Source organism: Brugia malayi (genome assembly GCF_000002995.4).
Source record: "Brugia malayi strain FR3 genome assembly, contig: Bm_v4_Chr3_scaffold_001, whole genome shotgun sequence".
Classification (NCBI taxonomy): domain Eukaryota; kingdom Metazoa; phylum Nematoda; class Chromadorea; order Rhabditida; family Onchocercidae; genus Brugia; species Brugia malayi.
This window is the reverse complement of record NW_025062477.1, coordinates 7,399,268-7,424,651: the sequence shown is the minus strand read 5'-3', so window position 1 is coordinate 7,424,651 and position 25,384 is coordinate 7,399,268. Positions and strand designations below refer to the sequence as shown.

General features: G+C 30.1%; 2 protein-coding genes across 2 annotated transcripts; one reads left to right on the top strand and one right to left on the bottom strand.

Annotated features, from left to right (window-relative positions):
* Positions 1-3,165: 3,165 nt before the first annotated feature.
* On the top strand, positions 3,166-20,748 carry Bma-abt-2 (Uncharacterized protein; the record flags this gene model as incomplete). The annotated part of the gene is made up of 47 exons (XM_043080291.1): positions 3,166-3,234; positions 3,567-3,660; positions 3,935-4,082; positions 4,196-4,478; positions 4,615-4,821; positions 5,092-5,272; positions 5,751-5,918; positions 6,035-6,147; positions 6,477-6,593; positions 6,728-6,895; positions 7,007-7,190; positions 7,264-7,462; positions 7,695-7,911; positions 8,115-8,327; positions 8,441-8,546; positions 8,969-9,064; positions 9,190-9,309; positions 9,445-9,530; positions 9,726-9,808; positions 9,929-10,060; positions 10,174-10,313; positions 10,403-10,540; positions 10,709-10,869; positions 11,023-11,162; positions 11,491-11,569; positions 11,792-11,954; positions 12,205-12,329; positions 12,608-12,753; positions 12,957-13,058; positions 13,170-13,271; positions 13,644-13,811; positions 14,131-14,219; positions 14,425-14,585; positions 15,928-16,094; positions 16,352-16,523; positions 16,609-16,727; positions 16,828-16,972; positions 17,189-17,321; positions 17,426-17,588; positions 17,989-18,139; positions 18,240-18,406; positions 18,603-18,744; positions 19,098-19,232; positions 19,465-19,661; positions 19,963-20,059; positions 20,213-20,299; positions 20,644-20,748. The coding sequence occupies 47 exons, from the start codon at positions 3,166-3,168 to the stop codon at positions 20,746-20,748; spliced, it is 6,678 nt and encodes a 2,225-aa protein (XP_042936225.1).
* A 902-nt stretch (positions 20,749-21,650) lies between these two features.
* On the bottom strand, positions 21,651-25,138 carry Bm1025 (Uncharacterized protein; the record flags this gene model as incomplete). Its single annotated transcript, XM_043080290.1, has 10 exons — positions 21,651-21,737; positions 21,951-21,987; positions 22,337-22,509; positions 22,608-22,799; positions 23,058-23,141; positions 23,230-23,362; positions 23,649-23,778; positions 24,042-24,123; positions 24,330-24,454; positions 24,952-25,138. The coding sequence occupies 10 exons, from the start codon at positions 25,136-25,138 to the stop codon at positions 21,651-21,653; spliced, it is 1,230 nt and encodes a 409-aa protein (XP_042936224.1).
* Between the last annotated feature and the right edge of the window lie 246 nt (positions 25,139-25,384).

Sequence of the window (25,384 nt, the reverse complement as noted above, 5' to 3'; positions counted from 1 at the left end):
GTCATTTTGTGCTGAGCATTCTTCTTAAATGAAAGTTTTCTTGTCTTAACAATTATCGAATGAAAAGCATTTCGGCCTATTTAGATACGCCACATAAAAGAGCAAAGAGTGTTTATGTTCTTTGCATTTCTTGAAAAGAGTTAGGATCAAAGGGTTGCTATGTAAATATCTTGCACCGAGCAACATCATCTTACCATTTTATCTTTATATCATTCTGTCATTTATTTTTTTTTCTTCATTAACTTTTCATTTGTTACCATTAGCATTATTATTTTCGGGATTAAAAATGCAAAAATTATAGACTATAAGGGAACTGTAAAATCTGAAAAGAAGAATTTAAAGAAAAAAAAATTAAAAAAAAACTTCACTACTTACTGTTTGAAAATGTTTAAAATGGATGGGTAAATTATAAAAAGGATGACTAAAAATAGGGAATGACTGGAAGGATGCCAGCGATCAGAATAACTTGTTATTTTATGTTGCCTTTACGGTGTGTACTCTATTCCGTACCAACTGTCCATTTGTTTTCTTTAGTTAAAGACAGATTTTAAATATACAAATTATTATTGATTTGGTGTATGCATTAATAATTTACATGATATGATAAGGTGTGGATGATGTTTTATTGATTCAACATACAGAAATTTTTGCCTAACAAATATATTAGTAAGTTTTATTGATTGACGTTATAAGGCAGTTAGTTATCAGAGAACACTACGATTAGAGCAGACTGCTAGATTGCTCTTGCTCGTCGCTATTAAAGTCTTTTGAAGACTGACTTAGAATTTGATGGTTGTTGTGGATAAATGGAACAGAAGAGTGCTGTTTGTTGAAAAATGAGCCTTGTAGTAGTGATTTACAGAAAGAGCATTGTAGTGATATAAGCATGAATGAATAAGAGAAGTGCAGAAACAGAGCTAGACGTGGTTTACGTGGCTTAATCACTGAAGACAATGCTGATTGTCGAAAACAAATATGAGAATTTAATGAATGATTCATTAATTAAACATCGAAGCATCCGTCTTGTGCTTATTTCTGCGATGAATCATTTGACTGAGTATTTCTTTGTATACAAATCAGTATAATGTAAAATAATTTCATTATTCAGACATATTTTATGCAATAAAACTATTTTGTTTTTCCGACAAGGAGAAAAACAAGGACAGAGAGCGGATTGCTGGTACGTGTTGATACCATTAAATCATTGAAATGAGAAATTTGTGCTCGATAAGTTGTCACAACATGATTGATGCTTGTTTTCATCTAATTTCAATTTTTTTTTCGCCTTTTTTATGCTAATGCAAATTAATGCAAAATTTGCAGCTTTCTTTCCTCCCTCTTTAAAACATGAATATACATTAATTCAAATAATTTCAATCAACCCTTCAGTATTCTTGAAATTCAATAAACTTATCATAACATAATTATTGGTGTATTTCACTATTAATCAATTAAGTAGTCACCGCTCGTCATGAGTGACCTGTTGAAGAATTTCAGTTTTAAAGATCTAGAATCGACATTTAACAAACTTATTTCATTTTCTTTTGAAGATTGCCATCCTGTCCATCTTCTGGCTTTCTCTATATGTCATAGAGGCCAGCCTATTCTCTCCCCACCATTTATGTTGTTGCTTACCCTGGAGCAAATTAAAAACTAAAAAGATTAATGAACGGAAACAAAAGTATATTTTTATTTCTTCTTTTAGAATTAAAAAAATGTTCCTTTTTTTTGCGACTGAAATTTTTGCAGAAATTTCTACGTTCCATTTGTTTGCCATTATTGGAAATTTTTTAGCTTTTTATCGATAATTTCTATTGGTCTTTGTGTCATTTCAAGCACTCATAGTTTTATTTAATAAAAACAGCCATATTCCGGACAAATTATCTCACTAGGCACTGTGATGCATTCTGCAATTTGCATATCAATTAAATTTTTTGACTATGGCTGTCATACTTCCTTCCATCTATTGTTATTTCCGTGAATAAATTAATCTCAAAAATTTTTTGACGAATTTTTTTCATTTTAAAGTCATACACGAAGAATTTTCATCGTCGACTGTTTCTCCATGTCGTACGTTTTTCAAATGGATACCTTCTTATCACTAATTTTTTAATTTAGTAACTGAGCAAGTTTCCGCGTCACATTTGTTTTCATTTACAAATTCTGTTCTAATTTAACTTTGTCGCTTTGTCTATCCCTTTGTCTTTTCTTTGTTTTTTATTATTTAAAGTTTTCTATGCTGTTCACTATGGAATAGTTACACCGTTATATTTAAATTTAAATCAAACAGAAGTTAGTCTTCCCAATTTGACTAAAATTTTTTTATAACAAATTTTTTTTTTTTTAATTTAATAAAAAAAATTTTTTTTAAACTATATAATATATTATCTATAATAAGAAATTTTATATAGTTTTTTTTTTTTTTTTTTTAAATTATATATATATATATATATATATATGCGAACTGATTGAATTTTGAATTAAAACTAACCTTTCTCATATTTTGATCTCAGTTATAGCTGAGGTTAAAGCAAGATTCACATCACTATTTCGTCTAGTCTTTCTGTCCAGGAATGTTATATTTCTGAAAAGGAAGAGGACTTTTTCCATATTCACTTACTTAGTCATCACTGTTTGTCACTTCGTGAATATACATGCGATGAATTCATCCAGAGGATGTCTTATTTTCCCAGTTTTTTTATTTCTGTTATGTCTAATTAGTCACTACGTAAATTTCATTTTTGAAAAATTTTTTTGTTTCAAATCAAAGAGCCAAAAAAAGTTACAACAAAATTTTTTTATAACTCATTCATGTTTTTTACAAGAAATAATAGAATGAATGCATGAATTATTTATTGAATACTCTTAAATTGAGGTATGCGTGTCATGCGTATACTGTAACTATGCAAGTCCATCTGTCATTGTAAAATGCCACAGAAATGCATGGGAAGAAAAAGTGATCAATGAAAGTAAACAGAACAAATATAGTCAAATAATGCTTGTAAAAAAAGAATATTTCTTACATATTTTAAAGGATTTTTATTTCAAAACTTTTTAGTTACTAATTGTACAAAAACAAATGGTTTTAATACTTTTCATAAAGATTTATTTTATAATACAATGCTGATAGTTATTCAAATTTTAACTTTTTCAGATTTTTATGAAATGCTGCCAGTGTGGAAACAATTAATGTTGTTGATGTGGAAAAGTATACAAATCAAAAAGAGACAAAAAGTTTGCAATTCCACCTTTCCAGTAATTAAATTAAAGGACCAAAGAAATAATCAAAGTTTCATACAGAACTCAATCAACTTGTTTCTAATATTATAAAAATAAAACTTGAAAGTGTCCTTTAAAGGAACAATAATACTAAATTTTTTAAAGTATCTCTTCGAAACTCTGGAGACTTTGTTCTTCTGTTTTGTGAATGGTGAATAAAAAGTGCATTTATAAAATCTCTCTGTTTTCAAAATATCAAAAGTTTTGAGTCTTTGAAACTTAATTTCCAAACTAAATCACAAAATGGGAAAAATCTAAAAAAGGGGTTTTTGGAACTGAAAATTTAGACCTGGTTGGCTCTTGAATTATTACTCCCAATTCTTCTATTTGGTATTCTTGCATTAGTGAGAGCGAGGAATTTCACGGAAACATATTCAACATGTAAGTTATTGTATTTTCGGGCAAATCACTTGGATAATTAAATATTTTGCACATATATCAAAATCTGATTCTTTTTTACTCAGCTAATTTAATTAGAAATGTAAACGCCAATATTAATTTAGCGCAAACAGTAATTCCTAGCCAAAACACCTTATTTGGAACTAAATTTGAAATACCTGTCGTTAGTCATTTCTTATTAAAATTGCTCTATACCATCCCTTACATTAGTAATGTAAATCCTTCACATCTCTCACCTGTAAAGTGACAATTTCAGGTCATTATGATGCCAAGGCTTTTCCGTCCGCCGGAATAATGCCTTTTCTTCAGAGTTACTTGTGTTCCTTCACAAATCCCTGCTTTAAAAGCCCAACAACAGGTGATGATACCGCCAAAATTAATATTGAAAGACGCAGACAAACACTGTAAGTGCGAACAATGCCAATTACAAACAGAATTTCAAACTGAATTTGGAATCAAAATATATGCACGTTGCTTTTAGTAAAAATTAGCATGAAATATAAACATATCATTGCAGCATTGCTACGATTGCTAGAAGTATAGCAGAAATGTGTGTTGCAATAGGTACAGAACCAATCAGATGGGCTAACCTATCAGATTCGATCATCTCACTCATTAATACACTCGCTCATCTCCCACCAAATGTCTTCCAGAAACCCATTCCCTTAGTTTCATTTTTCAATTCCATCGACGAAAGTATCGAATTCTTCAAATCAGCTTTAAATATCAGTGATGAACTGTTTGTCAGTTTAAGTCATAGTCAAATTATACCACTTCATGCTTTGAAAGCTATCAAAGAGGTTTTGTTTTTAATCGAATTATTTTAGATGAAACCTTGCAAAATCTGTTTCATTGCAAGTTTGATGCTATTGGAGTTATTGTTGTAATGTCATTTACATGAAATTATTTGAAATACACTTTTAATAAATAATTTAGATTTCATTCCTGGCAAGCAGTAGAAGTTCTACTTTGAGGAAAGTCAATATGTTATGCAAATTGATGCGTCGTACAATAAGTTCACCCTATGCGACTGATATATTTCACTCCGATTTATTATGCGAACAACTTGGAAGTAAAGCATTGCAAAATGTTACGCAATTTAATGCTAACAAAAATGCAATGATATTAAAAGCTTTGCACAATGTATGTTTATAAGTGCTATTTATTTCTGAAAGAAAATTTTTTTTTGATTTTAAAATCTTAAATGAATACAAGAGCGAATTTTTGAGATTTACTGAAAACGTTGATTGTGAAAGCACTCAAAAAAAAACTCATGAGATTTCAAGAGAGAAATATGAGAATTTCGTTGAATTCTCAAAAAGAATTAGACTTTTGATAATTTTCATAATTTTAACAAGCAATATTATAAGATGTGTAAGAAAACTATACATGAACTTCATTAAACATTTTCAGTACCTTAAATTTGCATTGGCAAATAATACTAGCATGGAATATGAAGAACTGCTGAATATGTTCAATGCATTGCGTAATATTTGGAATGATCGAATAATCCGAAAGTTCATTTCAGTCTTATCATTCATTGATTTCAGTAATTACACTTCAATAATAAGTGCTTTACACTGTGGAAATAATCGTAAGTTTTCATTCCATTATTGAATGATTTTTAAATCTTTGGAATGACCTGATATTTCAGTTTTATGGATCGCGAATCATTGAAAATATTTAAGTGATTAAAATCATTTAAAAAGAAGCTTCTTGAGAATATTTCACATATTAAGAAACACATTTTTTCGTCCCTCAATATTTTCTTTAAATATTGTTATTAAAACTTTAAAATTTGTTAAACTAAAGAAAGTTATTATATGACAAAAGTGTATAACTGGCCAGCATTGTTTAATTGGTTAGTTACTTCTCTTTGTGCCGTTTGCTTTTAATTATTCTTTTGATACCTTTTACTATTTAATCTGTTAAAATGGGATAACTTCTTCTTGGTTACCATCCTTAAACTAGAAATAAGTTAAAAGCACTTTTTATGTAAAACAATTTATTTTTTAATTCAAGTTAATTGATTCGACTTTGAATGTATTAAACAAATTTAAAAATTTATTCAGCTTACGGTCCAAGTTCGGATGAGAGAAAATTCGTTCCTGATGCAGCAGCAACAGCTGTATACAACGCTGACAAAGACAAAATATACAATTTTTTGCGTCACGTAACACCTCGACATAGTGAACAACATGATAAGAAACGATTTTGTGGTTCCATTCCGATTCATTCAGGTGCTCCCATTATTCAGATGTTTTGGTCATACTCAAAGCACTATTAATGGACAGTCGGCATGTTCTGCTCATTATTATATTGCTTTACTTTTGATAATGAAAAAGGTGCATTCCAGACGGGAACTGTTCATTCCTGGAAGGTGCGGCTTTGTCACAACTAATGCCACTGATCAATGGTTACATTCTTCTGGCTCCAGCTTCTCCTGTTGTTAAGGCATTTGCCGAAAAGGTGATGTTGTGATGGATTTGCAGCACTTCAGAATGCATTATTTATTCATCATTCTGCCACAATTATCTGAATATCAAGGTGTTAACTGTACAGTTATTTCAGAATTATCCTTGACAAATTATTAATAGATTCATTCATATTATTACGTCTTTCTGTCCATGTGAAGCATCTAACACCAATGTTCCATTGCGTACACTGAAATTCTATTACCATATACCGAAATTCTATTACTCACAAACCGCGGGGTAGTTACTTTCACCGATATGGTACTTCAGTTGAAGGCGAATTATCGAGTTGGTGAATTCAGAACGATGAACTATATATTTCAGATATCGGAACCACTTCGGTGGGCCAGTTTACTGCAAAGCTCAATCATTGATTTTAATCGACTGGCGCCACCTTTACAGGATGTTTTATTCGAAAGCAAATTACGCCCAGCCTCTCAGGTAGTCTTCTTTTGCAACAAAATTTATAAACAATATGAAACTATTGTTCAAAACGAATCAATTAAATATATTTTAAAATTACTGATGTCTTCCTCTTGAATAATTTTAATTTTTTTCGACCTAATATACTTTAGAATATTATAAAATTATTAAAACTGCTGGAGAAGTCGGGCATTTTAAGTAGTGATCTGGTATCGTCTCTATCATCAACATTATCAGATATGTTCAATGTTTCATCTCATCCATCATCCTTGCTTATGCGGATTAGATTTATAACGCTGAAGTTGGAAGAAATTTTACAGGTATCATTTAAATAATTAAAATTTAATGGTAAAATTCTCTAAATGAAAGATGAAATTTGAAACGTTGAAGTGAACTGAATAGCTGTTTAAATGTTACTAATGCTTTTCTAGTGCTTTTCATTCGATCGTTTTGTTGTTGTTTCTGATGAAGAGGAAATGATCGATCGTGCTTTATGTTTAATGGATTACAAGCAATATATGTCTGGAATTGTTTTCCTTCATATTAATGAAAAGTCTACAAAATTTCCACTCATAATAACGTACAAAATTCGTCATCCACCCGATTATATTGATTGTAAGTTTGATAATGGTGTTTGAATTTTTATTTAAATATAAAAAATTGTTGGCTTTTTTAACTGTTTTTTCAGCAACAAGACAATTAATGGATTCACTTGGTCATCAGATATCACGTGATAATTATTTGATTGATTTAAAATATCTAACATCTGGATTCAGTTTTCTTCAAGAAGCTACAAATAAAATTCTTATCGAAAATTCTACCGATCGCAAGTACTCGACGGGTTTGTTTGCGCAGCAGGAGCCGTATAAATGTGTCGAGATTGATAAGTATGCCTTTAATCATATTAGTGTATCGACTTGATATTTCAGACAATTTTAAAACTTTTTTGATAAATCATTATAAGTACTTCGTAATACAGTGAGAATTAAATGAGACAAACAGTTTAAAATATTCAAAAAAAAAAAAAAAAGGGACGACACATGGGAAGAGAATAACAGAAATGCAAAAAATGGAAATAAATAGTAATTAAATGTATTGAAATGAAAGTCTTTTTTTCAGGTTCTTTATATTGAATTTTCTGGGATTGTTTGTTATTCTATCGTGGATGATACCATCAGCATTGCTAGTTAAAAATATTGTTTATGAGAAAGAGATGGGATTGAAGGAAATGATGAGAATTATGGGACTTAGTGATTCGATCCACTGGATTTCTTGGAGTTTGCACTCTTTCATCCTCACTTTTATTTCACTTCTATTCATTTCTATTTTACTTAAGGTTTATTTTCTTTTTGTCACTCATATTGTGCTACTGGATGACAAGTACTTTATTATATCAGGTATTACGATTACAGTATTTAAGTTAAGATTTGTCAGAATAGGAAAAAGAAAACTTTTAATGACTCAACAATATAAATTGGCCAAGACTTTTACCAAATAATTTTTGTTTGGTAAAGTGTGTTCAATAAATTTTAGTTTCAGTATGGAGGGCTTTTGCCTGTAACGGATTTCTTAGTTCTGATTATTTATTTCTCATCCTTCTCAATAGCTTGTATAGCACAATGTATCTTCATTTCGACATTATTTTCTCAAACAAACATAGCATCAGCTAGTACTGCCGGATTATTTTTTCTTTTATTCTTTCCATACCAAATATCTTTCCGGACACAATCTTTAACATTTGTGATAATTACGGTAAGTATTATTTGGATAAGGTGTTTTCCTGTATTTTGGTAAAATAAAATGACATAATGCTTTTTTTATTGTTTGAAATTTTTATAATTTCATTTTGATGTAATTTTTTTCAGTTACTTTTTCCTCAAACAGCAGTAGCATATGGTTTTGAAATGATCTATTTAGCGGATAATAATTATATCACTGATTGGTCATCACTTCTTTCCATTCATGTTTCCGGTCAGTAAGAGATTTATCGAACTAATGAATAAAGAATAATGAATTTTTCACTGCTTTTGTAACGAATAAAATTATCACTTCAAATTAGAAACCGATTCGTAAATTAGTTTTGACGAACATTTAATATTCTTGCTCGAAACTAATTACGTTTAAAATTCATCTGGATACCAAAGAAAGCTTATTCTAAAATGCTAATCTAACTTGAGATATGAGCGATCAGAGTTTTTTCTACATTCTTCTTTCTGAATCAACTTGTTGTTTATTTTGCACCGCAAACAACGTATCGTTGCTTTTATTTGCCTTACGCAATTCAGATTCATAAATAACTCCTAAAGAAAGTACTAACGTTAATAGTTTGTCATTGATATTATTTTTTTTTAATTTTTAGACAGCACTTCAAAAGTTAAAAATTTAATTAACAGGATTACGCATTACTTTATTGACCGTGCTAATAGCATTTGCAGTGGATACATTTATTTATATTTTTTTGGCTTGGTATATCAATACTGTTTTCCCAGGTAAATTCGGTACTGTTTGAATTTCAACGAGAATACCTATGACAATTATTTAACTATTTCTCTAAATTATAATCCCAATTATTGCTATTCTCTCAAAATTATAATAGTAAAAATCTTAATTGTAGGTACTTATGGTGTTCCACAACCATTTTATTTTTTCCTTACCACACGATACTGGTTCGGTGATGAGTACGTAATGCGGTCTGTGTCAGATCCTGATTCTATAACTCCCTTTGAAGCATCAGGTATGATACTGTGAGAATGCAAATAGTTTTATATCTTCATTTCGGAATTTAGCAGTTGCTGTTGTAGTATCACCATTGCTTTCTTTATTGTTATCATTTTAAAATTATCATATCTTCATAATTGCAATATTGCAGATAATTATGAACAGGGACCGATTGATTTGAAACTTACGATTGACATTTGTAATCTTGTCAAAGTTTATGGGAATAGAACAAAAGCGGTAAATTACGACTTTAATTTTAGTGCAGCAAGTGTCTTTTTTTAGTTTAGCAGTTTGATCAACAGACAAAGATTCTTTGATGAATCAATTCAGATTGAAAGCATACAAAGATAACCCTAATAAATACAATAACTGCTAGATTCATAATTATTAGAATAAATGTGTCTTTTGAAGAATGTCACAAATTAGTTTCAGTTAGACGGCTTAAATATGCGATTCTACGAATCACAAATAACTGCTTTACTTGGACATAATGGTGCGGGTAAAACAACAATTATGTATGTTTATGATTCTTCATGCTTTCAAAAATTAATCACATAGCAGAGAAGTGATGTCAAATTCAAAAATATAAAAGATTTCTTGATTTAAAATAATTAGTTTTATTTAGTAATTTTCAGTTCAATTTTAACTGGTTTATCACAGCCAACATCAGGTACCATGTTTGTTTACGGTTTAAATATTCAGAAGCATATGCGTACCATACGTCGTTTCATTGGTATATGTCCACAGTATAATATTCTCTTTGATAAGTAAGTTTCGTTCAAATTTCTATGTTTAATTATATCTTTTAAGGTATTACAAACAGTTGTAAACTTGTTGCACTGTACGTATTTTAATCTTTATCACATGCTTGTTGTGTTAGGTTGACCGTTATCGAACAATTGAAATTTTATGGTGCTTTAAAAGGCATTCCAAGCGATCGACTTAATGGTGAGGTCGATAGAACAGTGGAGGATCTTGGTTTCACTTCCTCAAAAAACAAACTTTGTAGCCATCTTTCAGGTAAGTAAGTTTTTGTAATAAATTCTTTATAATACAATCAATGCATTGAAACAACATTTTACTTTAATTTTTTGCGTAATAAATTGTAGGTGGTATGAAACGTAAGTTATGTATTGGTATTGCTTTAATTGGTGGTTCAAAGTTGATAATTCTCGATGAACCAACAGCGGATGTGGATGCCCATGCACGACGTTCTATTTGGGATATATTGATCAGAAATAAAAAAGGCTTAGTTTCACTTAAAATTTAGTAGTAAAAACGATAGGTATCTAACGAACTAAACAGCTAAGAAATTGGGCGGTGGTTATCAACTTATTTTTATGAGTTTCCCTATTTGTGGAATGATTTGCTATGCGAGATCTTAAAATTCGGAAAGAGTAAGTGACCTTTTCTAGATCGTACGATAATCTTATCAACACATCGTATGGATGAAGCAGATTTATTGGCTGATCGTATTGCTATAATATCAGAAGGGCAACTTCAGGTTGCAGGCTCACCGTTGTTTCTCAAAAAGAAATTTGGAAATGGACTATATTTGAATATTTTAAAAGCATCGGTATTTATTTTCTTTTATTTCTAGAATTTAAAATACAAGTTTCATCACGCATTTGTTAATAATAAGTAATTGAAGGAAATATTAAACTTCTTCAAGTTTCATATATATGTAATTGAATTTTGCTCTTTCACTTCTTATTTTTCGAAATTTCAGAATACTGCAGAAGTATGTGAAAGTTCTTTGGAAAATTTTTTGCTGAAACAAACTGATGGACAATGTGTACTTGTGGAACAATATGAAAATGAAGCATTGTATCGCTTACCTATCGATTTAACTGCGAATCAATTAAAGCAGTTGGCTTTTTTCCTAATTGAAAAACTTATTTTTTCTTGAATTATTTGCTCTAGTTTGAGACAGAAAAAAGAGAATTCGTTTTCTTTTCATAAGAAAAAGAATATAATTTTTCACTGCTATCAAAAAAAAAAAAAAAAACACATAAATAAACACATAAATAAAACACATAAATGAATTTTTTTTTTGAACAAAATCGAATTTTTATTTCCCGTTGATTTTTGTTTTTCGCTTTGTTGTTCTTTCTGTCTCTTGTTTTATCAAATAGTATATAATTTTTCACTGCTATTTAAAATTAATTCCATATTTACAAGTCTAAATTAATTATAGGTTATTTGAAAAAATTGAGAAAGCAAAACATGAACTCAACATTACAAATTATAGTATTACATCTCCAACACTTCAGCAGGTAAATTGTTTGACTTTTCATCGTTATTAAGTGAAAAGATTGGATATTTTGGCTTGAAATCACTTTCCAAATAAACTTATTTACTTCCGGAAATTTTAGTATCAGAAAGAAATTAAGGATTTGAAAATTTCTCAAGTATGTGTCGGTTTATTCGTTCTTTCTTATAATTAATTTCAAGTTATCATCTTTCATTAAATAATCCATTTATCCGGAATGTTCCAGATTTTCTTGCAATTAGCGCCAGCAGAAGAACAAGCCTTGAAAAAGGATTATGATAAATGTTGCTGTTCTTACCTTTCCAGGAGTCTGCACAGTCTTCTATACTCTGTCAACGAAAATGCCTTGGATAATTCTACAAGTGAATCACACACATTATCAGTAACAGGTACCTGTGACTATAACTTTTTACTACCAATCATTTTTTACTTAATAAGTAAAGTTGAAATGTATAAAGTTTGGAATACATCTCAGCATTCGTTACATAATTTTATCAACTAGGATTGAATTTAGTGAAATAATTATTTAAAGTAATAAAGATGTAGATGCATTTCTAATCAAGTTAAATGAAAATCCAAACTTTAGGTAAATGTAATAGTTAACCTACACTTGTACTAAAATTGTTACTTTCACTACAGATCATAAACATCCATCCGTGGAATATGTGCACAATAAGGCTTCTTTACGGAAACAACATTTTAGAACCGTTATTAACAAACGTTTGAATGAATCCAGGCGAAATATTATGATTATATTTGTCGAGGTTTGAGTTAGAATATTTTAAACGATTCAAATGATATCCTTTGCCATAGCAGATGTAGATCCTGTTGTCATAGCAGACGTAGACAAAAGTGTTCCAGAAAAAAGTTGGGCTTAGAGGAATATTCTTGATGAATAAATTGAAGTAAAAGCGCAGGTGTCCGAGCAATATTGACTTTGTTAATAATGGTAAGGATGTTGTCACGTACTTATTTTTATTATTGCAACTATTCTGCTTGCAATAGTACCTGTAATTTCAAAATTGATTTCGAATATTTTCAGTTTCTAATACCAATCATTTTGGTGTTTGGAGTTGAAGTGTACAGCAAATTTCTTAGCAAACATTATTCAAGCTATAAACCGGAAACGGCACCTCCCTTGGAATTAATCAGTGGAATTTATGGAAACTGGACGTTAGGTTACTTCAGGTTCGATCATCATGTGAAATAACAATTCGTTGAGTTAAATGATTTCTTGTCCTATAAACTGGACTAATCCTTTAAAATCTAATTATTTTAAAATATTTTTGTGGAATTTTAAAGTTGTGTTGCTATTATATCAATAACCGACTATTACTACTAATATTTTGGATAGTTTTGCAAAATAACCAATAGATAAATTGGTATTGCAGCCTCGAAAATCAAAATAAGGCTACGAAAGGTGAGAAGTATTTAAAAGCTATGACGTCATTTCCGGGGATTGGTGTTCGATGCATCAATCATAATCCTGTCAGGTAAGTAATATTGTCATCAGCAATTCCAATTTTAAAACTTTTTTGTTTGTATTTTTCCCAAATCCAAAATTTCAAATAAAATTTCTTTTTTTTTTCTTCGTTGAATTTCAGTCCAACTTTGGATGGAACAATCTATCCGTGCTACATCAATGCTACTTTCTTGACAAACCTTACTTTGCCATCAAAATTAGTTCCTTTTAACGTCCCGCAAAAGTGCGTTTTTTCTGAATTAGTAAATTTCAATAATTTATTTCAGTTGAATGATTTTGTGAAATTTGTGGTTTTATTTAAATTAAATGGATTTAAATCTTTTAAATTGTTGAGATGTTCATCGATTATATTAACTAATGGATTTGAAAAAAAAGTATTTCATCTGAAGTGGGACCAAAAAGTGAAAACGAATTAATCGGAAAGAAGAAATAACACAATTCGTTAATTACTGTTACTCATTAATTATTACTTCTGTTTAAGTATTATAAACAAGCAGTTAATTTCTTATCCTAATTAGATTTCAAATAGGCTTTAATGAAATTTTGAATTTAACAATTATGGCATAGGCTCGAAAGATTTTTACCATTTTTCAAGATGCGGTTGTGATTTATCGGGTTGGAATTGTACAACGCCAAATGATTTTAATTATAAATTGAATAATGTAACACTTCCAACTGCCAATATTATTTATGATGTTACTTATCGAAATATTTCGCAGTTCCGACTACTCACTTCTGATTTGGCTGTTAAAAATTCTTTTATGTTAGTTGTCGCTCTTTTGAATGTTTGAAAAATGTCAGACATTAGTTTTGTATTTGATAATGGAAAGAATATTTATTTTTAATGAAAATTTCAATCCATAATATGGCATTCTCTGTAATAATAATTGGTAAGCGTATAAATAATTTCTTAATTATAAGTATTAAAAAAAAAAACAAATTGCTAAATAGTACTTAATACTGGATTGTTGATTTCAGTTCATTCACTAGGCTCGTGTTATTCTGGCATAAATATAAAAATACTTCTTTCCAATTCAAATTTCCAAAAAAAAACTTTTGCATTTAATTTTCATATTCTCAAGGATTGGCGGTTGGCAGTTTGCACAGTTCAGCACAGTCGCCTTGAATGATACAGAAAAATCGTATGCGCAAATTGGTTGGCATAATTTATGTAAGTGTTTAGTTTTTGATTTCTCAGATTTGTTCTTGGAATTATTTAAAAAAGATTACAATGAAATTGCTATATTGTACAGTGACTTAAGCTGAATTCGTGAATTTTTAGTTAAATTAACTTTGAAATTTCTTTTTTTTTGGAAGCTTTTTCATCAATTTAGAAATTCTATTTGTTTTATGTCTTTTCTTTAAGTTTATTTTAGTGAGTTTTATGGAGAAAGCAGCAAAAGTATGGAAAATTGATTGGCAGCATGCTATAGCCAATGTAAGCTTTGTTGAGAACCCATTCAAGCCTCGGAATAGAACTTTTAAGGATCTTGTTGTTGTTTCAATGGCAAATTTTGACACGGAGGAAAACAGTAAGGTAATTGATTTTTAGTTAAAATATTTTACAGGTAGTTCTGAGATAGGCATTCGCCTTTCAATAGTCAAAAAAAAATGAAAAAAAGGACGTTAGTTTCGTTAGAATACACTCCAAATTTGAGACATCATTAGATGATGAGTTCTTTATCATTACAACAGTACTGATAGCAACATTGATAATAATAATCACATCACTATCTCTGTTATATTTTCTGGTCGCATCCGGAGCAGGAAAAAATCAATTTTGCTTTCAATGCCTGAGTTACATTCGAATCATTCCATCCAGTCTGATTAACAAATGCCGCGTGGAGTGTGTTTACTTTAGGCAATTATTATTATGTTTATCAGCATTCTTTAAAAGTAAAAATAATGGAACTCTGAAAAGAATTACCTGATAAACGAATAATCAGGAAAGTACTGAATATATCTGGAATTATCGAGTACTCACAGTTTTCTGTTGAAAAACGAAGGACAGAAGTTAGAGAATGTCATTTCGACTAGAGAATTTCGAAAGAAACACAAATGAATAAAAATTAACCAACTGGTGATGCCTCCCATAAACAATGATAAGAAGGAATAATTGAGAAAGCATGACGGTAGTATATTTATTACTAATAGAAAGAGAGTTGCAGTCTAAGAGAAGATGAAAAGAAACTTTAGTTGGATAAAAAGTAGATAATGGAGATAGTAAGAAATAGATGTTAAACCGAAAAAAAATTTTTAAAAAAATGGTTACTGTTAAGAAAGGATAGAAAAGGAAGAGGAATTGAGGTAAGGAAGATTTGCTATAAATAGATTGATACAAGAAATGACAAAATAGACAAAGATTATAGAATCTCACTGGACATCAATATTGGATTCAATAACGGAATGCAAGCGAGCAATATAAAGAATATTTAAATGAAAAAAAGACGACCTTTTGCGGTTTATTTAAAAAAGAATTGAAAAAATAAATGGGAAGTACTGAAATGCATAGATTGATCGTATCAGGCAGGAACAGATCATTCATTTAAATTGAAGTTAAACAGCTATAACTGATCGAACTTGCTTTATTACTGGTTCGGATAAATAATGTTTGGTAAAATTGGGCAAACTATTGAGGCAAAGAGGAGATTACTAGTTATAAATGAACTATGTTGGTGATAAGAAAGATGCTAATTCAGATGTCGTAGGGGAATATGCTTGGGTTAATTGATGACAAGTGCTAAAGCTGTGAGAATTTGAGTCGGCATATGCACAATAATGAACACTGATATGATAAAAAATATTAAGTGATCTCCCAAAAAGATATTGTTAAATTGGGTTGATTATAAAATTAATAATTACGTTGAAAGTATTTTAAGATATGGTTCAATAACAAATTATGGCATTCGTTACCTATTTTCACCAATGCTTATCATAACGCAATTTTACGCTCGCAGAGTTCGTCAGATCCTGCAAATATTGGAATTCTCACTTATTCACATCCAATGAATTATAGTTTATCATCATACATCAATAATATTCCACTGTAAGTTGTATTTCAAATTATTGGAAGCAAATAAAGTTATATGTAAGATCATTTATTGTTATATTATGGCTTTTTATAATTCTCAATCAGCTAATTAGGCTCTACTGATTTCTGAAATTTATTTCCAAATGAATATTTAGAATTTTCAAACATATGTATTATGTATATATTTGAGAAGCCAAAATATGATCAGTAACCAGAATTATCAGCTGATAACAGCGAATTAATATGACACAAATGATGCATTTATATTTCAGAGTTAGAATAATATCTTTCCGTATAATTCTCTTGCTACTGGCTATTTCGCTTTTTACTGCATGCTTCTGTTTGCCACTTGTTGAAGAACGTATATCACTTAGTAAACATTTGCAAATGATATCAGGTCTTACACCTCTTATCTATTGGCTTGCTAATTTTATCTTTCATACTGTAAGTTTCTGTTTTCAAAATTATTCTATCTTTGAATTCAAATTAAAGTAACAGGACTTCTTGTGATTAATATATTTTATTTTAGATAATATATTTAATAGTTGCCGTTATTGTCATCGTTTCATATAATATTATGGCTGTTGATCATTTTGTTATCAGTCCTTTCTATACTGTTTCACTTTTCATCCTGTTGTTTTGTGCCGGGTAAATTCTTTTTTTTTTTTCTTATCAAGGTTTCAAGAAGAAAAAATAAACAGATTCATGAAATTTTGAGAATTTTAATTAATGACTTCATTTATTCTAGGTTATCATTAATTTCTCTTACTTATTTGTGTCAAACGCTATTCAGCTTACCATCATTGGCGTACATTGTTGTTGGTATTGTATTCTTCTTCATCGGAGCGAATTGCATTATGATAGTCATTTTCTTAGAGAATCAAATGTTAAAGGTTAAAATATGATAGCTTAAATTCTTTCGCTTACTTTTTTTCGAATTTAAGAATTTTAAATCTAGTTCCAACTTAAATTTTAATAACATTTTTAATAAATTTTCGGTAAATATTATTAAATTCTGAAAAGTATTTTAAAAAATAGTACTCATCCTATAATTTTGAAGGATACTCGGGATGTTTTCTTAATTTCTTTTCTAAATTTAACTTTTTTAGGATGAAGCGTTAGTAATCGCTTATCAAATTTGTAGTGTATTATTTATAGCACTTCCTCATTACAATCTTGGAATGGCTGCTTACCGATTGAGTTTTGTTGGTGTGTTACGAATGCAAAGTGAACTATATCTCAGTATGCTTCAGTATCATTTTCTGCGCAATAATCCAGTGTTTTTGTCAATATGTTCAGAATTGTGACTATCAAAGCTGATTGCTAATGAAGTTTTTGAATTTCAGAGGATATAAATCGAAAGGATCAAATTAATCATCTACCGTTACCCAATCCGCTTGAATGGCATTTGATGGGGAAGCATTTGATAGCACTTATCATAGAATTTTGTTTATGTTTGCTGATGTTGCTCTTAATCGAATATCGTTATTGTTTAAACTCATGGATGAAGTAGGTATTTCCTGAGGCTGCAGGATGCTTTTTGTAGATACAGTGGTGACGGATGAACATTACTTTAACTAGTCTTTGACAAAGTTTTTTAATGGTATAATCATTACAAAGAATGTCAAAATTTGAATAATTCAACAAACTGGTCAGCAATGTTCATAAGTTAAGTTTTGTTGAATTATTCGAAATTTCTTTTAAAAAAGAACAGACAAGATGCCACAATGATTTTGCTCTTAATGTAAACATCATCATCTTCTAAGTTCATAGATAAAATGAATGAGAAAAATAATGTTAGCAGCTTGTGACAACGTCAGCAATCAGATCAAAATCGGCAGTCTTTAAAAATTTGAATCTAGCTGCAAAGGCATTGATAAATTCATTGCTGTTATTGAAATGTCTGCAGATATCGCGAATTTATGCGAACAACGCAGCTAATCGCTAATACGGAAGAGTCTGAACTAGATGAAGATGTCAAAGTGGAACACGCACGAGTGGATGCATTAAGTTCAGAACCAAACGAAGACCATAGACTGATTGTCAGTGACGTGTCGAAGGTGTGTCCACTTTTACTTTAATCAGTTATGATTACTTTTTATAATTCAAAAGTTTCTAGCAAATACAAATCAGTGACTCGAACAATGATATTTATTTAAGTCCTATGATGGACAAACATTAGCAGTGCGTAATGTTTCATTCGCAGTCAAAAATGGGGAATGTTTTGGATTATTAGGTGTAAATGGAGCCGGCAAGACATCATTGTTTCGTATATTAACCGGACAAGTATCAGTTGGTACTGGTAACATACTTATTAACAATAAAAGGTTTTTCATTTTTTATGAGAAATTTTTCCTAATTAAAAGCTTAGATAATGAAAATTCAACTGTTTTCTTTCTCCTACTTATTTTTATAAACTTTTAAACCTTCTCTATAACATTTGAGCATCATCATGACCTAAGAGGAACAGAGTTCGAGTCATAGTCTTCCTTATAAATGAATTCAATTCGGCGAATTTTTTAGTATTCAATGCAAAAACTCAAGCAGTTTGACCAGTTGTGGCTACTGTCCACAGTTTGATGCATTAAATCCAAAATTAACAGCACGAGAACACCTTCGTTATTATTCGCTTCTTCGTGGTGTTAAAAAAGAGGATGTAGATATGGTGAGCTATCTTGTCATACACATCACTGATGATTTGAACATCACCTGTCTTTGATCTTATGGTGAACTTGAAACATCTAAATCTTTATTCATTTGCAATATTATAAACTATCGATGAAGATAGCAGCGCTTATATTTAAATTTAGTGAGTAATAGTGATTTCTTCTTGGCTTATTAAAAGCTTTTAGATGTTATGTATTTGCCGTTGTTAATATAGCATAGTGATTCCTGTTCACGTAACTCAAGATTAATTTGGCGAGAACACAAATCAAGATTAATTTTGCGAGAAAGATGTCGAATGGTATATTAGTTTTTTTTGTAATTTTAAAATCTGTCAACTACCAGTAATTTTAGGTGGTGAATTGGGCACTGAGTAAGCTACAACTGAATCCTTATGCTGATGAGATCGCTTCGAATTATTCGGGTGGCAATAAGCGTAAATTATCGCTTGCTATTGCTTTGGTCGCCGATCCGCCATTATTACTGCTTGTAACTTTATTCTTAAATGAAAATAAATGAAATCAATTTGACTGAATTAACTAAAACATAGTTCCAATAATTTTTTCATCCTTCTTAACGGTATTGAATTATAAATGAACAAATGCAATAAATTATTTACTCAGTTTAAATTGATCAGTCATGCGTTTACCGGCTTACTGAGTTACACAACTAGTTTTTCACTGTATTTCCAACTTTAATTTTCATTTTCAAATTTTTGAAGGACGAACCGAGTGCTGGAATGGATCCATTAGCGCAGCGTTTTATGTGGAATATTTTGCTAGCGCTACGGAAAAATAAGCGTGCGATGGTAATAACGTCACATAGCATGGAAGAGTGTGAAGTACTTTGTAGTCGAATAGCAATAATGAATCACGGACAACTTCGATGTGTTGGATCAATTCAACATCTAAAACATAGGTCCTCATTTTCCTGTCTATCACTAATAATGACAGGACGGGCTTGGGGCAACTTCTGTATTGTCTGAGAAATGTTGAAAGTGTTGAAATTAAATTTTCTTTTGCTATATTAACTTGTTAGTCTTTAGTTTACTGCCTTATTCTCTCTTAAGAATCATTATTTAAGCAGCTTCTGTGACCGAATTCAATTACTTTAGGGATTATGCAGCATTAGTGAAGAATAACTGATTCAATGCATTAAAATTTGACAGTCATGAATTGAAACACTAAAACATGAACGACTTTAAGACAGGTTTTTTCAGATTTGGTGAAGGATATACATTAACAATCAGATTATCAACTAATGAAAGCATAAGTAAAGTTCAAAGTTTTATGGAAATTCTTTTACCTGTCGCACGAGTAAGTCTTTAAATTACTGTGTATCAAAATCTCAACAAATTTTTAGGCATTAAAATCCTAGATTCCAATAAATTATTTCTCTTATTCACCTCTGCTCTACTTCCAATTGCCAGCTGCAATTATCTTAAACTTTCTAATAAATACTATTTCCAGTTGGAAGCTGTACATTTCTTAACTATGTTTTACCAAATTCCAAATGTATCATGTACAATTGCAGATGCATATGATGTGATATGTAAGGTTAGTTCTCATATTAAATTCCAGAAAATTTTTAAATTAGTCAGTTTTCTATAGACTAACCAAAATTATTAAATCCTGAAGAACGTCACTAAAAGAGTTTTTTCTGATCTGATTTTGACATCGTCGAAAAATCGAAACTAAATTTAATCTACTGAATGAATTGTAAACTGTGGGCAGCACAAATGTGCTCAAAACTATATGCATTAGGGTGGAATTTCTCATCCCGAACTGGATTTAGGTTATAATTTTGATCTTCTAAATCCATCGAAAGTTTAACAGTCTAAAATCAATGTCATGATATCGTGAAGTGATTCATAATTCGTTGTAAGTAAAAATCGTTATAGATGCAAGAAACTATACAAATTGATGATTATTCGCTATCACAAACAACACTAGATGATATGTTTGTTTCATTTGTCAATTCCTCGGCCGACAAAACTGCTGGTTGAAGAACATCAACAAATGCTTGTTAAATTTAGTGGAGGTGAGCAGTTTCTGTTAATGAATATCATTTTTCTCACAATTTTACTGAAGTTCCATGTCGCAATCTTTTCTTCCAAATTCCTCCTATATTATTAAGAATGAAGATTTCAGCCAAAATGGGAAAAAACCTAGAGTTTATCTAATTTTATTCGAAGTTAGGTGATAATACAAACTAAAAAGTATTACCTCAAAAAGAGAATCACATATTTTTTATTAGTGTCCCATAGAAGCGTTAATTTCCATTTCTCATTGATCTGTGATAAATTAATATTATCGCTTTGCAGCTTTGTTCATATAATGTATACCAGAATATCCTTTCCACTTTTCTCTTTTGTTACATAAAATTTGAAATTAATTACCTGAGATGTTTTCCTTGTTCTCACCACTTTAAAAAAGATAAATCTGAAGCAATCCACTCTTCTCATTGATTGATAAATGACCTCATAACAACCATCTAATGATTCAAAACTTACTATTGTCATAATTTTTTTTTTTTGTTAGTATCTTTCATTTTTCCTTTAAGTTTATTTCATTAAGGCAAAATTTTATTACTTTGCAAATATTATCTTATAAGAGATTGTACTAAACAGGATATCAATAAAAAAGTTTTCAAAATAAAGGAAGCTACAAGTTGCAATCTGTTACTATACCACACACATGCTAGGAAAATTTCTCCTCAGTACTCAATGAAATTGATATTCAGTTTGCTTGCATATAATAAATCAGTTATTAAAATAATGACAAATACTTTAAATTGCTAAACGTATAACCTCAGTTCAACTCTCCATTATTCTGTTTCTAAAGGAGTTCACAGAATACTGCTTAATCTTAAGAAAAATTACGAGTTATAATAACTAGTAGATATACATCACGCATTTTTTCGCATAACTGGACCAAAAGTATTAATGCCTTCAAGGCGTGACTTCGTGGAAGAAAGCATGTCGCCGATAAAGTCCTACAAATAATATGAACATTATTAGGACTTGGAACAAACATTTTATCTGCAAAAATTATTCTTTCGCTAAAATGCAAGGGATCAATATTCATGAAAATAATGTAGCTTATTGAATTAAAACTTATATTTTTCACTGCTTATGTAAATGCTTATGTACTATAGCGAATCAACCGCAGATTTGATAACTTTCCCTTTCAAAATGACAATACTCACTTGATCATTGCATGTTTCCACTCCAAGGCAGTGATCCCTTAAAAAAAGCTGCTACAATATACCTTGAATTTTAGTTTAGTCTATGAAACGAAATTTTCATATTATGTTATGCTCTGAGAAATTCTCCTGACCAAATGCTAGAATAAAAATGTGCTCATTAATATTAATAGTAAAGAAAATTTTGAAGTTTAAAAATTTTTTCAAAAGACAAGTTATTGTTGATATATACACAACATTCTAAGTCTAATATTGGGCACAGCGCCCATGACGATTCCAGTAGTCAACAACATCATTAAGCAATGAACAAGCGAATTTAAAGGACTGTGAAACATGTTTCGAATCTGGAAAAATTTTTTGCTTCAAGTCAATAAAAACAATGTATTAACCTGCTACATCTGTTCACGGTAAACCAAATTTCACGCGTAAGATCACGTGCAATCAGTCCATTCAGACGATCCTTCATAAATGATAACAACAATATTCCATCGAGACGGAGCACATTTTCAGTAAAATCTAGTAAAGAGCGTTTAACTTCTACACCAATGTAGTTATCATCAGCCTGAATACCGCAAAATGCAAGAATTACAACAAAAATGCCGATATAATCCACATTTTCAGCTTAATTTTTAACGAATTGACCTTCAGAAACAGAAATACCTGTAAGAGAGATAATACACGTGTATAATACAGAGATGGACAAAGCAGAAGTAGCGTAGAATTTACTGCACTCACTGCATCAATCAACAGCAGTGCTGAAAGCCAGAACCAAAGCACCAAGTATAATTTTTCATTTAGCGCATTAATCATTAGAAAACACTGCATCGTATGGGTATTCACCTGACCCATTTGCTGAAATCCTGAACATTACTATAGTTTAAGTCACTTAAGTCATATAATTTAAGATAGGGATTTTATTTTTAATTAAGACTATTAATTGCAAGATAAACCTCGTCAATATTGCAAAGAAGCCTTTTTTTAGCTTAAAAGCAACAAGCTAATCTCGTCGTTTATTCTGTCAAGAACACTTAGTATTTCTTATCGTAAAGTGCTTATTTTAAAAGAGTATTATTATAAAAATAATATTATAAAAAGAGTAAATAACCGTACAGCAATTTTGACATCGCAGAATGTTACCAGTGGAAATATACCTGATACCTTCCAGTTGTTACCTTTAAACATTTCCTCCATAAACTGGAATATATGATTACAAATGAATTGTTCTCTACCTTCTTCGACACTTCTTAAATTTTGGTTAATATAAGAAAACTAGTAAACTTACATGGTAGCCCCAAAGTACACAACCATCACCAACGAAATTATTTATAAGTAAAACTTGGCATAAACAACTGAGAAAATAGAACCATTTTATGAGCGCATAAAAATGATATAACGAACAGCACCTAGCAGCTTGTCTTCAAAAAATATATATATAAATATATCGGATAGAAATTAAAAGTTTTAAAATATTAAAATTAGCCAATGTTGCTTTACAATAAAGCGCTTTATACCACATACTTTTTTGTGCCACTTTTAATTTCATCTCTTTAAACTATATTCTACAAGTTACAAAATATTGGAAGCTTCTTTCTACTATAAAGCCGTAATTATAACGCTAATTGGACAGATTATAATTGGTAGTAAGTAAGATTTAAGGTGGTAAATAAAAGTCAAACTTTAAAATCGCCCATTCAAACTTACCTCCTTTGACTATATTTAATATATGCGATTGCTAAGTTAGCGACCCTTTTGAGATGCTTCCGACGAACTGATAATGTCGTAATGGACGGTAATTTCATTGCTTCTTCCATAACAGAACGCATATCCAAACCTGTATCGTAATTTGAACTAATTTAAATTTAAACAACAATCAATTAATTATGTGTATTCAGTACAAATAGCAGTCTTTATAAAGCGATAATACTATCATACTTATCTCACTACTGCTATATTTTACACATATTTTAGTCTTTTAAACTATAATTCAAGCAGGAAATTAGGGGTTATGACCGAGAAGGATAAGCTAAGCCTTGTTAAATTACAGTTATTTCATTAAATTTTGACGTTGATAAAGGAGACGTCAGTACTACTTACCATGTGTTACTATAATAGTATTCCAGAGAAATTTTGGTAAATAGCAAAGTAAAGCTTGTAGCAATAATACATAAGGCACCCACTGCAACATAGAATTCTTCCAGTTTTGACGTTGCAATTTTATAGCGTGCATGCAATTTGTAATTAATGTATATTACAATATAAAAACGTGTTCTTTATTCAAATATAATTGAGTTTTATATATGCAATTGATGACTCGTACTCAGCTATCCTCGTTTAAAATAATGAAGCTTCAAAATCGAGTATATACGAATTGGAAAAATTTGCCTGATAGTAGACAATTTCCTCTTTCAGAACATTCGTTGCGTCACCTTTCGCAATAATTTTGCTGGTATTTACCATATATGTATTGCTTACAAAACAATAATCTTGTACATAATCAACCCATGTACCTATAACTATTTCAAGTAAAAAAATTAATTCGAAATCTATTATTTAAAAGACCAAAAAATCCGAGAAATGTTTAAAATAAAACACATGTTCCAAAATTTGAAAACATACAAACAACAAATTTACCATTGTTATAGATAATTCATCCTGATCAGTAATACTAATATACAGTTTACCATAAGTTTAAGCAACATTAAACGCATTTATCAAAATAATCCGGTCTTTTTTTTTTTTTTTTTTAGTGAATACATTCCCTATCCTTAATTCATTTTTACGCCATTTAAAACGTCCATTTCATTCAACTACTTTAATTTAAAAACTGCAAAACCTTTATTTAATCCTTTACGTTTTATTTTATTTTTTTTTATTTAAAAATTATAAAAGATTATTTCAATCATTGAGTAAACTCTTAAAGAATACAAATCAATATATTGTTCATTTGACAGCAATTTACGTACAAAGAAGTTTTAAATGCATGTCAAAGTAATAAATGGTTAACCTGGAAAGTGTGTTGGTGCCATACACTGAATTGCAGTACCAAAATGTTGCTTTGCGCCTGTAAGTGTTGCCAAAAACATGAAAAGACCCACTGTATACACGTGATTCAAGCGATCCACCAAATCGTCTGTAGGATCAGAATGTGCTGCCACAAATTTGCTTGCTATTTGTTCAGGCCATATAAACATCTTGAAATACCACTCTAAAATAAGTTCAAGATCAGAACTCTTCTTATTATGAATATTCAGGCATACAAATTCCTTAACTTTTATGTTTGTGATAAGAGATGAAAATGACTGATTTCTAACAAATCAGCTAAACATGGCGTATAAGGTAAAAACATGCTGCATAAACTGCAAACTTAAAAATGATATATCAGATCTGTTCATCGTAGCCTAAATGAGTAAGTAGCATACACTCCTATAACTCTCAAT